Source organism: Rhamphochromis longiceps, linkage group LG10, assembly GCF_057381845.1.
Source record: "Rhamphochromis longiceps isolate RC_006_pf linkage group LG10, R_longiceps_female_GT1.1, whole genome shotgun sequence".
NCBI classification, from domain to species: domain Eukaryota; kingdom Metazoa; phylum Chordata; class Actinopteri; order Cichliformes; family Cichlidae; genus Rhamphochromis; species Rhamphochromis longiceps.
In genome coordinates, this window is record NC_140566.1 from 13970817 (window position 1) to 13985254 (window position 14438).

General features: G+C 39.8%; 1 protein-coding gene across 4 annotated transcripts in view; it reads left to right on the plus strand.

Annotated features, from left to right (window-relative positions):
• The first annotated feature begins 304 nt into the window (after positions 1-304).
• LOC146660452 (connector enhancer of kinase suppressor of ras 2-like) overlaps positions 305-14438 on the plus strand; it is a 31983-nt gene continuing 17849 nt past the window's right edge. For 2 of the 4 annotated variants that reach the window (XM_085420322.1, XM_085420323.1), the window contains exons 1-8: positions 305-844; positions 5978-6141; positions 8541-8743; positions 9802-9907; positions 10815-10856; positions 10948-11067; positions 13120-13179; positions 13301-13369. In XM_085420322.1, the coding sequence (XP_085276448.1) occupies positions 781-844; positions 5978-6141; positions 8541-8743; positions 9802-9907; positions 10815-10856; positions 10948-11067; positions 13120-13179; positions 13301-13369 (828 nt within the window). In that variant the 5' untranslated portion in view covers positions 305-780. The remainder of the gene's footprint in view (positions 845-5977; positions 6142-8540; positions 8744-9801; positions 9908-10814; positions 10857-10947; positions 11068-13119; positions 13180-13300; positions 13370-14438) is intronic. The other 2 variants (XM_085420324.1, XM_085420325.1) reach the window with 1 other exon arrangement.

The window sequence follows — 14438 nt, forward strand, 5'->3', positions numbered from 1 at the left end:
TTAAAGAATACAAGCTAATATACAAATCGCTTTTAATTTTTTTATTTACATTTTTATTACCACTGCTTTCCTGTGGGCTGTGGTTGATGGTTGAGTGCTTTGCTAAAAACATGGCAAATAAGTTCTGCCACTCCAAAAGCTTTACATGGATCCAGCACTTCTTCTTATCAAAATCCCTTATAATCTGGATCCCTTCATTCCCGTTAACAGCCCCCACCCCACCCCGCTCGCACTCCTCCTGGCTTCTTGTGGCATTAATCACACCACATACAGAGGGTACACTCCGCGCGGTGAAAGCTATGACTCCATGTCTGTGTATGAGGGAGGATGCTCAGAGCGAACCCATCCTTCCCAGACGCCAGTGTGAAGTAACAGTCTGCGCGTTGTTCTCCGCTCTGGATGGTACTGGGATGCATTTTGGAAGAGGGGTCGGGCAGCAGCGACCCACCAGCATCCGAGCCTGACATGAATCACAAGTAAAAGAGCTCTTTCAAGCAAGTGAAGAGCACATGAATGTGCACAAGTCCGCCGAGCTGCACTCGGGCTTCTCACAGCGACATTTTGGACCTTTTGGACCTACCTCGATTTGTTTGTAAATACTCAAAACCAATCACAGAAGACTTTAGATGGTCACTGAATCAAGCCTATTTTAATATCTTTTCTAATTTTCTTTCTATTTGTTTTTTTTTTTAACGTTTTGGGTGGGGAGTTTGGTTTGTGGGGAGTGTGTGTGCGTGGGATTTTTTTTTCTTTTGTCAAGCGCGAAGACAAACTTCTACCATGGCACTGGTTATGGAGCCCGTGAGCAAGTGGAGCTCTAGTCAGGTGGTTGACTGGATGAAAGGTAAGGCATCAGACGCGATGACCATTAAACTGCTGCGCTGCAGTGAATCGCATGTGTGGTGTTGCGCTGAAATGCATTTCAACACAGACTGACTCGAGATGCCAAAACACCTGCTGAGCCTCGGGGTTTCGCCTCGTCGCCTTGCAGCTTCGGGAAGCTTTTAATCACAGCCTTAAATCAGTTAATCGATCTTTTTTTTTTTCAAGCACTTCTAGCTTGCAAACGTCTTGCCCCCCCCACTCCTTTTAAAAAAGATGTTCTCAGATTCAAACAGCTCTACACGGAAAACCCGTCTATTGTGTCCTGCGGTGGTCATTGTTAACATAAGGCTGCCTCGCAGATGGTTGTAGCGGAGATCTAGTAATTACACACGAATGATTCCCCCTCTCGCTGGATCTGGGTGCAGAATCTGTGTGGAGGAGGAAAGAAAAAGAGGTTCGAGTTATTGACCAGGCTTTGCATGTGCACAGAATAAAAACAGAGCTGGGAGAGCAGTACACTATCAGAGCTTGTACAGCCATCTGTGATATGTTTATCCACAGATGCTCAAGTCATTAAGAAGTCACAGCTGACTTAGATGAGCTTCTAGTAGTTTCAAAACCTCCCAAGGGTACCTAAATCCTGAGGCCTATCATAAAGATTATTCACTCAAAAAAAACAAAACAAACATAAAATCCCCACAAAAATCACTTAAATGCGAATCAAAACATTCCTCTTTTTTTTTTTTTTTTTTCATTTTTCAGGGCTCCTCCAGCAGAATAATGAGGTTCAGTTTGGTGATGAAGCACTTTTAAGATTTTCTTCTTGAGAGAGAGAGACTGTGACATTTAGACTGAATTGAGGACTGGAAAGGGGTTAGATAGACATACAGTTGTTGTTGCAATTAATTCATCATCCGCTAGTCTCAGTACAGCTGTCGGATGAGCGGCTCCTTTGAGGAAATTTGTCCGCTTATTCAGGCTCCAAAGATCTATAAATGTCCCAAACAGCTGTGGAGGATTTACTTCCACAGACTGTCAGGAATACTTTCAGGGCACAGATTTCTCATTAGCCATGCTGCTTTATTGTCTCTTTGCATTACAAAGTTGGTACTTTGAGGGGAAATGTGATAGAAATGTAAGAGGAGACCTTAAACTCAGTGGGAGGACGCGATCTGCCTGTGTATTTGTCTTTTAACTCACATAAGCGCTCCTGCGATGTGTGTTGTTTTTCAAAGCCACGTGCTCACGTGTCAGGCAATGGCCTGTTTCAGATGAAACATACACATCCATAGGCCTGCATCTTTACCGCCTCAACACACACACACGCACATATGCACATACACACAAGCGAGCATTATTATTCTAAGCCTGTAGGCCTTTTCTGCTGGCTCAGATATGTCATGATTGCAAGGATCAGACGGTTCTTAGTATGAGTTGTGTATTACAGATTGTACCTCAATCTGATGTGGCCTTATAAACAGGCTGTTTAGGACTGGATGCTTGCTCAGAAAGGAAACAAGATCCATGTGCAGCTTTATTTATAGAGACACACAGGGATGATTAGACGCTGAGATGGGCTGAAATTGAATGTCCGCAATAGTTTTAAAGGAGATCCAAGATGATCTGTAAATACGCTGGTGGCACAAGTGAGGTATGTAAAGAGCAAGGAGTGGAGATTGGAAACGAGAGAGGACTCTTCAGTGTCCCACATCTGACAAGTGGAGCAGAGACAGTTCTTGTGCCTAGAGCCCAGTAATGGTAATTTAAAGTGAGGGAGTGAGTGGCACGGAGAGACACTGAAACAGAGGAAACGATGGGGTGGAGGGGGTTTCATTCTTGTCTCGCATCCATTATCGAACCCGGAGGACTGGCAGCGTTTTGTCGTTAGCATTCACAGGTTCCATTATTACCATACCCGCTCCGTGATGTCACAGGAGGCCAAATAGGGGCACCCCGTGACCTTCCCACAGTCCCACTCTCCACCCCCTGTTAGTGTTTTGTGTGAGCTAGACGCTTTATTCCCAAGCTGCTTTAAAGAATAGATCCTCATCACAAAAGCGAAAAGAATTCCAGCTTGACTGGAAATTGGTTCTTACTAGGTGAAGGGTATCAGTGCAAACACATAAAATATGTGCATTTCAATGCAGTGTTGCACTTTGTACCGTCTGGGTGTTTTTAAACATATTTGTTGTCTTGCAAGGCATATCAGTTTTTATCTTTCAGTGCAAACCCTCACTGTCTTCTTGTCTAACACAGACGACGACAGCGATCAATGACAAGTCAGATCAACACAGATCCATAATAACAATGCTTAACCGCCCTAAAGAGCTCTCTCTCCTTACAATGCCAGTGGATTATCTAGAATGGAGATCATAATGTGTCAACGCTGTGCTTTTAATTTCTCCTCAGCGTGCCTGATAATCTGACTGACATGCAAGAGACAGGAAAATTGATGTGGCTGAGATGTCTTTCCATTCCACCAAAAAGGGATTTCTATTGCACATTGTTCTTTTGCATAAGGCTTTCAGCAAAATATGAAACAAAACATGGCAGATTTCAATGGAAAAATAGAGAATAGAGACTATTAGTGCCATTTTGTGCCATGTTCCCCTTTTATTTATAGTAAAAATCATTTATACAGCACATATCCACAAGATGCTTTATAATGTCATTTAGAAATGTGAAACGCTCTGGGAGTTATAAAATGCTAAAGTAGCTGATAACTTCACCAGCTCAATATCTCATGCTAGCATGTAGTCACTTTTTGCAAACTATCATGTTCTCCCTTTTCTTATTTCTTTATATTACCCCACGGTCAGCGAGAACCCCTGCCGAAAAACCTGCTTTGTGGTTTCTATGGCAACATGGGGAATACTTCATTGACATGATGAGTCTCAATTAACTTGGTAAAGAGGCTCATTAGTTAAGCCTTTAAATGTTATGCAAAACCATGAAACTCCCTGTTTCCTCTCGACCGTTTAGCTGCCAGCTAAACCTGATCTGAATGCTTGATGGGGTTGAAGCTTAGCACTGAGACACATGTATATGATTGGTCCACTGCAATAAAAAGACAGGATGAGGAAAGAACTAACCCTGTGTGTGTTAAAGAGAAAGAGAGTGAAAAGGGAGAAATAGGGCCTGAGAAGATTAAATGTATAGGAAAAGCAATACAAAAGCTGCTCCCTTGTAGCTCATTTATTAATGTGTTTGCTTGATCTGAAAGTGAATAAAACATAAATAAGTAAATGAGTTTCTAGGAAGCCTGAGGCAGAAACATCAATTATCAAATCAAATTTCATATAGAAAATAAATCAAATTGTGGTTTAGTTTATGCAACATGATTCTGCATGCTCGATTTGCAACATAATTTACATCATCGGGACACAGTGCAGCTTCTGAAGTAAATACTTTCATGCATTACAGAGACACGCCATCAATAACTGCGGCAGTCTCCTGATTCTTTTCAATGTTTAATGCTAACACCTCGAGGACCAGTGGGTTAGAATAGAATAGCCTTTATTGTCATTGTACAGAGTACAACGAAATTGGAGTGCCACTCCCTTGGTGCAAGTTTCAATAATAAATATAAATGTAAAATATAAAAAGTACAAAAAAAACAATCGTAAGTACTCAAACAATAGTATGTACAATATATACAGGATAGCAGCATTAATATGATGACAGTATGAATAGCAGCATAATATAATGACAGTGACGGTATGGAATAGGTTCAGTTGTTTTTGTGCTTATTTACTACGGTGATAGCTCTGGGAAAGAAGCTATCCCTGAATCTGTTTGTCCTGGTTTTATGTGACCTGTACCGTCGGCCTGACGGTAATAATTCAAACAGTTGGTTGCTGGGGTGAGAGTGGTCCTTGATGATATTGCCAGCTCTGCTGAGGTACCGAGTTAAAGTTAGAGTTGCTTTTATGCACTCCTCTCCTAACCATTCAACCATATGATCAAGTCCTCAGATCAACCTTTCAAGTTCAAATCGCACTCCGGGGACACGCTGCCATATTAGATTATCACAAAAAATGTGACAGACTTAAAACAGTCTATACAAAAACTGGCAAAGATGATCTTCAGATCAAGCCTAGTTTTTTAGTTTAACTTTTCAAAAGTACTGGCCTAAGTATTAGCTAAACTGATAAACTGGAAGTGAGGTCTTACCTCCTCAATGCTTTGATCAATCAAAACCAAAACCAAGCGTGGTACGTGGACTCCAGAGCATGTTTGCAAATTTGTGGCTTTTACCATTATTTGGGACTCCAATAAGCAGATACCTCTTGAATTATTAGCCTTAAAACTAATTATGAGACCTTTCAACCTAACTGTAAGATCGTAAGGCAGTGGCAACATGTATTTTCTTCAGAACAGGTGTATGGACTTTGCAGTCCTTCCTTTGGTTGTTCGTGAAGAAAAATCACCACTGGGGATGTGCAATAAGCAAAAACACATTTTTCCAATCAGAGCTCACAGCCATGCTTTTAACATGATCAAAATAAGTTGCCATGGGGACTGTTAGGTCCCCTTATCACCTACTGAACTGCTCGGCCCCCTCATCACGGCTTGAGGTATTTTTTGAAGGCTTTTCTTGGGATGCTTTGGTAACAGACTTTCTTTTTTTTTGTAAGTTTTTGATTTACCCTGTGTATATACTTTTTAGAAAACAGTTTCTAGTCATACATTTCAGGGTGTCTGTTGACGCAGACAGAAGTTACAGAATCACTTAGTTTGTTTTCGTCTGCTGCACTTCATCAACTCTTTCTCCAAAAGATTTCACACCTGCTGCAGTAGCTGAATATGTAAAACAACTCGAGCACACCTACATAGCTTCTTTCTAGCTGAAAGCGTTTTCTGGTTTGAAGCTGAAAATGCAGCTCAGAACTGTTGACGAGGGGGAGTGTGTCAGATTTCTTGTCTTGACACAGACTGCTTCACACTCGCACACAGCAAAATACAACCTGTGCTCACACTTTACAGATTTACAGCACATATTCTGGCAAAGCAAGTGATATCAAGTCCTGTTAGAATGCATAATGCAAACAGTGGTTTCACAAGAAATCTGAAAATCTGATGCAGTCTGCAAATAAAAATTCATGCTTTTGAGCTGTGCTGAAAGTTTTCTTGTCCTTTGTGTTCCCCCAAGGGCTGGACGACTGCCTGCAGCAGTACATCAAGACCTTTGAGAAGGAGAAAGTAGGGGGGGAGCAGCTGCTGCGTATCACCCACCAGGAGCTGGAAGATTTGGGAGTATCCAGAATTGGCCACCAGGAGCTGATACTGGAGGCTGTGGACTTACTCTGTGCTCTGGTGAGTCCAAGTTTCCCACACCATCTTCCCACTACTTTCTACTGTCACTTTGGAAAGTCAGTGCTGTCGGATGAAGTTTCTGTCGAACATTTGGCACCTCTGCAGCTCTGTGAAATCATTTAACAAGTCAGTGAAGATAACAAGTTACAGAATAAAGATATTTTCCAGTAAGCAGTTGATATATTTAGTAATGATGCAATTTCTATATTGTTATTATCACTGCAAAGACTGTCAGTTAACGAAATCAGTCATTCCAGGAATAAGTGGATGTAGATAGGATTGCTTTAGGCCCCAATTTTTAAACATCACAGCAAATCTACCAGAGTTACTAATCTGGCCAAAAGATCTTCCACAGGCAAATCTTACAACTGTCGTTAGTGTTGACATGGATTACTGCTTCATCTCGAAGGGATTTCTGCTCTTAGTTTCCCAAAACACAAGTTTTGTTAGTGTCAGCATGATAGATTGCTGTTCTGCTGATTTGGCTAATGTGCAGCTGGAGTAGCTGGAGCATAATATTTATTCTCCTTATAATATTCATTCTGGATGTTACTGCATACAGAGTAGAGACCTCGACTTGTTTCTAACACGAGAATGTAAGATTTAGGGGTCAGTCATGTAATGGCCAAATGAACGGCATTAAAATGAACGAATATATACTGCAATCATCAGAAGCATGCTACAGATTAAAAAATGCACTGGAAGCAGATTCTGGTCTCTGTGTGCAAATATGTTACATATAAAACTGGGGACTCATGAGCAAATATATCCCTGGAGCGTAAAGGGGCGATTCGGCAGCGGCACTAGCATGTCAGACGGAGAGATGGAAAGTTATGTAGCTTAAATAGACCACCAGATCAGGAAGGTATATTTGGTATATGATGCAAGGAGAGTGACGCAGAGCAGCTTGAGCTGTGTTTCTGAACTAGCTTGGAGGCTTTGCTTCATTTAAGGAACATTTTTTCTTAAATGGAGGTTTTCCCAGGATAGCTGTTCCCAAATGTTCTCTTTTGTCCGTCAATGTGAACATATTTTTAGACCCTACTTACTAAAAGTGTCCATATTGGTGCTTAAAATTTGCAGTGAAAATGTTACAATTTATTTACTCTGGAAAACACGATTTGATTGAGGAAGTAATTTATTATTGTTTTTTACTCTTTTACTCACTCTTAGATTATTTATAAAATAACTGTTTGAAATAAGGGACAAATACCGTTAAGCAGTTTGTACTGATTATGTTGGGGTTTGGAAACTTTTCACTTTATATAACAGGAACTACACGAAAGAACTATTTGGTGTTGGATTGGATGCTCAGTAAGTGTACTTTATTGGTCCCCGTGGGGAAAATCCCTCTCTGCATTTAACCCATTCACTCAGTGAAGCAGTGGGCAGCCATTGGGCGCCCGGGGAGCAGTGTGTAGGGACGGTACCTTACTCAGGGGTACCTCAGGGTAGCTGTTCAGGGGAATCGAACCCCGACCTTCCAATCATGGGGCCACCACTCTACCTACTGAGCTATCCCTGCCCCACTGTAGGGGGTGTAAGGGTGAATCATATAAATGCTTTGCATCTAATTGAGAATACTTACTCTGGCCATGCTGTCCAGTTTACCACAAGAGGAAATGAAAATGTAAAGTCTTTTTGTAAGGTGTCTTTAGCATCCAGCTAAATAATTTTCTCTCCTAATAATTTCCTTTATTTTGAGGGGTTTTTTTATATTCACTTGCACATATAATTCCAGTATTTAATTCAAATTTTCTGTTTTTGAACCAAAGAAAGTTAGACTGCAGTAATATAAAAGTAAAATATGGTAAATGATAAATGAGAAGCAGAAATAACAGAGACAAGGTGCAATAAAGTTGGACCTGGGTTTGTGTTAACTCTTGAGATCTATAGAAAAATTGGGTGGAGATTACCAGCCTAAGGTCACAGATGCAATCTGAATCTAAAGTCCACTCATCCTGCATCGCTGCACAGGGGGCCCTGCTTCAGCCCTAAAGCTACTTATGTAACTGGGATTTAGTTTTAAGTCTCTCAGACACTGCTGTATTAAATATGATTAGTGGCCCTCCTGCTGCGCTCTCCCCTCCCAAGAAACCCATGACATGATAGCTGCCCATAGGCCTACACGTGCAGTTAGCCGCAAAGTGTAATGAGCGCTCAACGATGCTCAGGCGTGCAAAGTGACAGCTGATTTCACACATTTTCATCATATGTGGAGCCTTTCTGTTGTGGAGCGTGGTGGGCTGGTCGGCTGTAGTATTCCTATTTATAAAGTGCCATCAGAAAACAATTGGTTTCTATCTCCAGGCTGGGGATATTCTTGGAATGTGTCACAGTGAAAGCAAACACTGACAAACTGGTCAAACACAGTGAATTTACTTTCCTCTCCCCTCTAGAATTATGGGCTGGAGACTGAGAATCTCAAAACGCTTTCTCATAAGCTTAACGCATCTGCCAAGAACCTGCAGAATTTCATCACAGGCAGGCGGCGCAGTGGCCATTATGACGGCCGAGCCACCCGCAAGCTGCCCAACGACTTTCTAACTTCAGTGGTGGACCTCATTGCTGCTGCCAAAAGCCTTTTGGCGTGGCTTGACAGGTGAGATTTGCAAAAAGATGAATTTAAACATTTGGTAAGTCATGTATAAACATGTGGACGCACACTGTGAAAAAGGGCCCCACAGAGCTGTGTAGATTCAGGTACTGGTCCCATTTACAACTACATACACAAACACATAAATACAGGTTCACATGGACACATATTTATATGCATACTGGGTATATTCTTGCATACATTTCCTTAGATTCGTCTTAGATACAAACTTACAACCGTGCTAATTGCAAGCAAAAAGATATAATAATAATTTGAATTAATTATAAATATATAACTGACATCAAACAGGAATGAGACAGTCCTGTTTACATGCATTGGTACATGTAGTCTGATTTGGGATTTGTTTTTTTAACAGATACAGACTGGTTTTGTTTTTCTGTGTAATGTCCATGACCAATCATTTGACAAGAAAAGATGAGTAAAAGTCTTATATAAGTAGATTTTGACAGGGTGGCCAAAAAGACACCGAGAAAGTCTATTTATATGTCTCTTTATCCTTGCTTCCCTGTGGGATTGTGCCAGTCTGTGTGTTTGTGTCTGTTTGTGTTTGATGAATTTGGAAGTTCAAAGCTGACAACGTTCAGCAAAAATAACAAAGTGATTTGCTTTGCCTTTCCCCCATTATAGCTGACATGATTTACAGCATTCATCCCAATTAAAATTCACTAATCCGTGTTTCATTTCATGTTTGAAAATGCTTAATTGTTGACCAAATTGTACAAATAGAAACGTGGGAGTCGACGCTGCGTTTGTTGACAGTGGATAGGACGCACTTGTGAGGTTATTTGGAAAAAGCAGAACAGCAACTAATAATCTCTGCTCTACGTCAGCTGCTCTCGGCCTTAGGAGAAATGTGAATATTATTAAATGTGTTAAAAGCATTACAGACGTCACATTCCAAAATAAAAACCCCAAAACAGACTAACATAGGCAGAAATGTGAGGAATCCTAAAATGTAAAGGGAGAAATGCTGGTAAAAAAAATATGTAAAATTTACCAGTGACTGAGTCTCAAAGGAAGAATGATCTAATGGTTCATTCCAGGTGCTCTTTCTTTTTCAGATCTCCATTTGCAGCAGTGGCAGATTACTCTGTGACCAGAAACAATGTTATCCAGCTATGTCTTGAGCTCACTACAATTGTACAACAGGTAACAAATATGAAATGATTTATTGTATCATATCCTGTTGTACTGTATTACTTCATACTGTACAGAGCAAACTTGGGATCATCACAAAGCCTCTGTCAGAAAAAAGGAAGCTGATCCATATTAAAGTATAACGGCAGAATTGGAAAAATACCTGGTTCTTTGGTAAATGTGCTTATGATTTTTAAAATGAAATCTCAAAAATGTTTCTTCATTCCCTGCATAAATTTAAAATCTTTCTAAACCCTAAAGCAGATATACATTTACACAATTTTTTCCCCTTTCAGTACATCCTGCTTTTTTATTAGTTTTAGATTTTGCAGCTGTCAGTGATAATGAGAAGCTGAAATTGGACTTGACTACTTCACAACTTGTTTCTCATCTGTCAGATATGCTTTCATGTAAAGCAGCATCCTAATTAGAGCCACCTCAAAGAGTGACCTAAAAATATATTCTAAAGTGATAGAAATGATAGATGCTTATCATAAACTGCAGTTTCATTTTATTGTATCTGGGTCTGTCAGTCATATAGAGCCTCTAAAGACCAGTTAAAACTAAGAGAACTATACAGGTTTTAGGTTGGGCTCTGTGGAATATAATGTTTATATAGAGTTAAGAGAAAAATTAAAGTGGGAAAACATTAAAAGTGAGAGTGAAAGAGGGCAAAAGGGAAAATAATTGAAGGCTGAGAGAGAGGAAGACTGGCAGAGTGAAAGAGAGAGGGAAAGATGTGCCTCCGCATTGGTGATTCATTTGTTTTGTGTTTGTGCCTGCCTGTGTGGGAGTGTTGGGGGTTATAGGTGCCAAGCTGCTCGGTTTTTGCTTATATCCACCTACAGCAGAAATGCCAATAATAACTTCATTTTGACAAATTCTCTTGAGGTAACAGTGCTTTCTGAATATTCCTCAGGACTGCTCTGTGTATGAAACAGAAAACAAGATCCTGAATGTGGTGAGTTTGAAATGTTGTTCTATCGAAGAAATAATTAAACTAATATGTGCAAGCCTGAAGATTGTATTTATCCCTAATGTGTCCTCCGCAGTGTAAAACACTGTCTGAAGTGTGCGACCAAATTATCTCGCTCTCCTCGGATCCCATGGTGTCCCAGTCTGCACATTTGGAGGTTGTGCAGCTCCCCAACATAAAATCCACTGAAGGCTTGGTAAGAGTGACCCTCCCTCAGACTCTCAGAATCACACCCGTTTTGGGGAAAGGGGTTCGGTTTTAATTATCCAGCTCAGATTTTGTATCTCACTTTTTCAAGACTTATGAAATCTAGATTTGAAAGAACTTTTTTAAAGGATTTTTTTGGTGTAGCTTCAGAAACCCAGCAGAAACATTCATGCTGCTTTATTGTAAAATAATAATAAGTACGTAATAAATTCTTATTAGTTTGAAAAGATACTATAATAAGTCAACAAATAAATGACACATTTTATGTAGACTACATAGCCACATAGCTGATTAACTAATAATTACAGGAAAGGCAGAAATTTGTAGGTATTTCTTAGGAGTGGTTCATCTATCACACAGTAATCCCAGGCATACACACCTTGTACTTCACTATACGTAACAAGGCGTACATAACAAATACACATAACAAGTATTTCAATATACTTTTCACAAACTTGAAATATACTTAAAATATCAAGATGTTAAATTGTTTTTCAGGTTTGATGAACACAGGGAAAAGCCAAAACAGTAAAGTACAAAACTTACTAATGTGAATCGTACTAATGACGATTAAACAGCATGACAGAGTATTTTGTTTTATACAAATATGGCATGTGCAAATTCTCTTAAGCGTTTCTCTTACTCACTGCGAACATATTTCTGCTCAAGCCCAGTACTAACTTTGCCTGATTTTCCAGTTAAAGTTTTTATAAATACAGTTTTCTAATGGAACAGCACACACTTACTTTTTGAAGCATACAGAGGCTATTTTCATTAAAGGCTTGGTCAAGCCTGACTACAGCTGTATATATATTTGGTTATCTGTACATACCTGTAGAGGCATCAAGAAGTAGGCATACAATTTTTCTTTTGATTACTTTTTTTTGTCATATCTATCTCTGGAATTTCAACTTGGGGATAATAATGTCATGTCAAGTTTTCTGGGAATGACCAAAATTGCATTTCAAAGCAAACAGAACATCTGAAATATGGATTGTAGATTTTAAACCTTGCGTGCTGCTTTTCAGCACGATATCTAATGTAACTCACATTAGCTGACCCCAAACTAGGTTTTGCTGAGCTGGTGGGCATGTGAGTCAGTGGATAAAATGTGACATAAAAACAACATATTGGCCATATTCAGATGAGTGAAATGCAAGCAAATAGAATACAGCAACCGGCAATTCTGTTAGCACTTACTTTTAGGATTGTATATAACTGTTTAGAAGCAGAGAATACTTTTCTTGCACTGTATATAAACACTCCCCTTTGTTGGACTCCATCTTTGCACTGACCTACACTCGGGCACAAGCTCCTTGCTTGGGGCCACAGTGAAAGCCCCACCCCCCACACATAAACGCTAGCATTGGGCATGGAAGTTCTTTCATCCGTTCAGTGAAACCTGAACACAACAGTGGGTCAAGTAGCCTAAAAATAAACCTCTTCCACTCATCTTGAAGACTGGCATGCTGCTTCTACGTTTCTGCGTGTGACTCGGTGTGTGTGTGTGTGTGTGTGTGTGTGTCACATAGTTATGCATGTATTTTCATGCATATCTGTGTGTAAATAGTTGTGTGTTTGTTTGTCTTGTACTTTTGACCCCTTTTAGTGAAAGCCTTGAAGGTTTTTTTTTTCTTTTTGCAGCACCAGACTAAAAGTATTTGCAGATAAACAATCATTTATCTTTGATTTAATCTGCTTGCGAGGGACTCGTTACATGACACAAGTTTGCAGAGTGTTCTGTGCATTTAAAGAAAGTGCACCCGTGTGATATTTTATGACTTTCCTCTAGTTGTTTAAGACTACTGAAACAAATTGAGATGTGTATAAAAGCACTTTCCCTCTCAGGCTTTCACTGAGTAAAAACCCAGATTTTCTACCAGTTTTGCACCACAAGCAGATTAAAACAAATGGAGATTTGCAAATATGGATTAGTCTGTACTGTAAATGACTGCGGGGCTGAGCTGAGGTGCAGATGATGCTGACTCCTAATGCTGTGCTTTACAAGGCAGTCATTTACATATCTGCTATATTCCCACAGGGCATGTATATCAAATCAACATATGATGGTTTGCATGTGATCACCGGCACCACAGAGGGAGTAAGTGCAAATGTCTTTCTGCTCACCTTTGCAGAGTTTCACCTCACTGTTCGTTCACTATTTATACTTTACTTGAATCAGAGCTGCTTTTAATGACTCGGTCTCTCTGTTTTTCCATCAGTCACTGGCTGACCGCTGCAAGAAAATCCATGCTGGAGATGAAGTCATTCAGGTCAATCATCAGACAGTGGTATGGTCGTGTTCTTTCTCTGCCTTATTATTGTTGTTTTTAAAAGAAAATTTGTGTTATTTGAATTTGCACGTTATTTGCATTGCATTTGCAGATTATTTATGCAAATGTTTGTTTAATTTTGACATATTTTTTACATACATAAAGAAATTATGAATGCATGCTGTTGTTTTATACGCTCCTGCAGTTCAGTGCTTTTATGAGCCACTGCAGCTCAACTGTTATTGTCTAGGATACTGGCTGTAGTGTCTCTCGTAGTAGTTCTTGAGGGCTATCATGGGGTCAGTTGGATTTTCTGTTAAAAGCAGATCAAGAGGTACCTGCTTCAAAAAGGTAACTTGTGCTAGCGAGAGTTCTGTTTTCGTTCCTAGAAACTAGTGGTACACACACATTGTTTTTCTTGATAATTAGACGATTCTTGCTAGTTGCGATGCACCTGAATGCAACTACCAAATTTTAGCCTTCTTCTTCTTTTTTTTTAATAGATAGCAGAAAAGAACTGAAAAGCAGATGGGAAATGGAAATAATAAAGTGTATAATCCAGGCTCAAAGTGGGGATGTTGCTGTTCATTCTTTTTATTTCAATACATGGCTTTTTGACCTCAAATTGTTCTCAGCTGTCCCCAGATTCAGCATGAGCACTTATCAGCCAAAGTAATTGCCATTGTTTCTGTCAGTGAGAGGCATAACTGCACAAAATGTCTGTTTCTGCAGCGTACACAGCATGATGAGCAGAAATGAAAGGGAAAAAACTTTCAACTTTCACTTTTCCGTAGAGTGGAATTTAAATATAGCACCCATTGTTTAAAATAATTGCTACTTGTGTGTGCAACAGCGAGATTTATGATAATTACACAGCTCAAGTCAGATTCATTTCAGTCAGTCAAGTCACCCACTGAATGCAGCCATGTTTTGGAGAAAAAGTGGAAATGCAGAGTTGATTTTCATTTTACCGAAGCATGCGTCAGTCAGAGTCATGCTCCTCATGGGGCACCAAAGGAAAATGCAATGTATTCAAACAAAACTTCTACGGAAGCTATTTTAGCCTGTCATAGTAATGTAAATATTA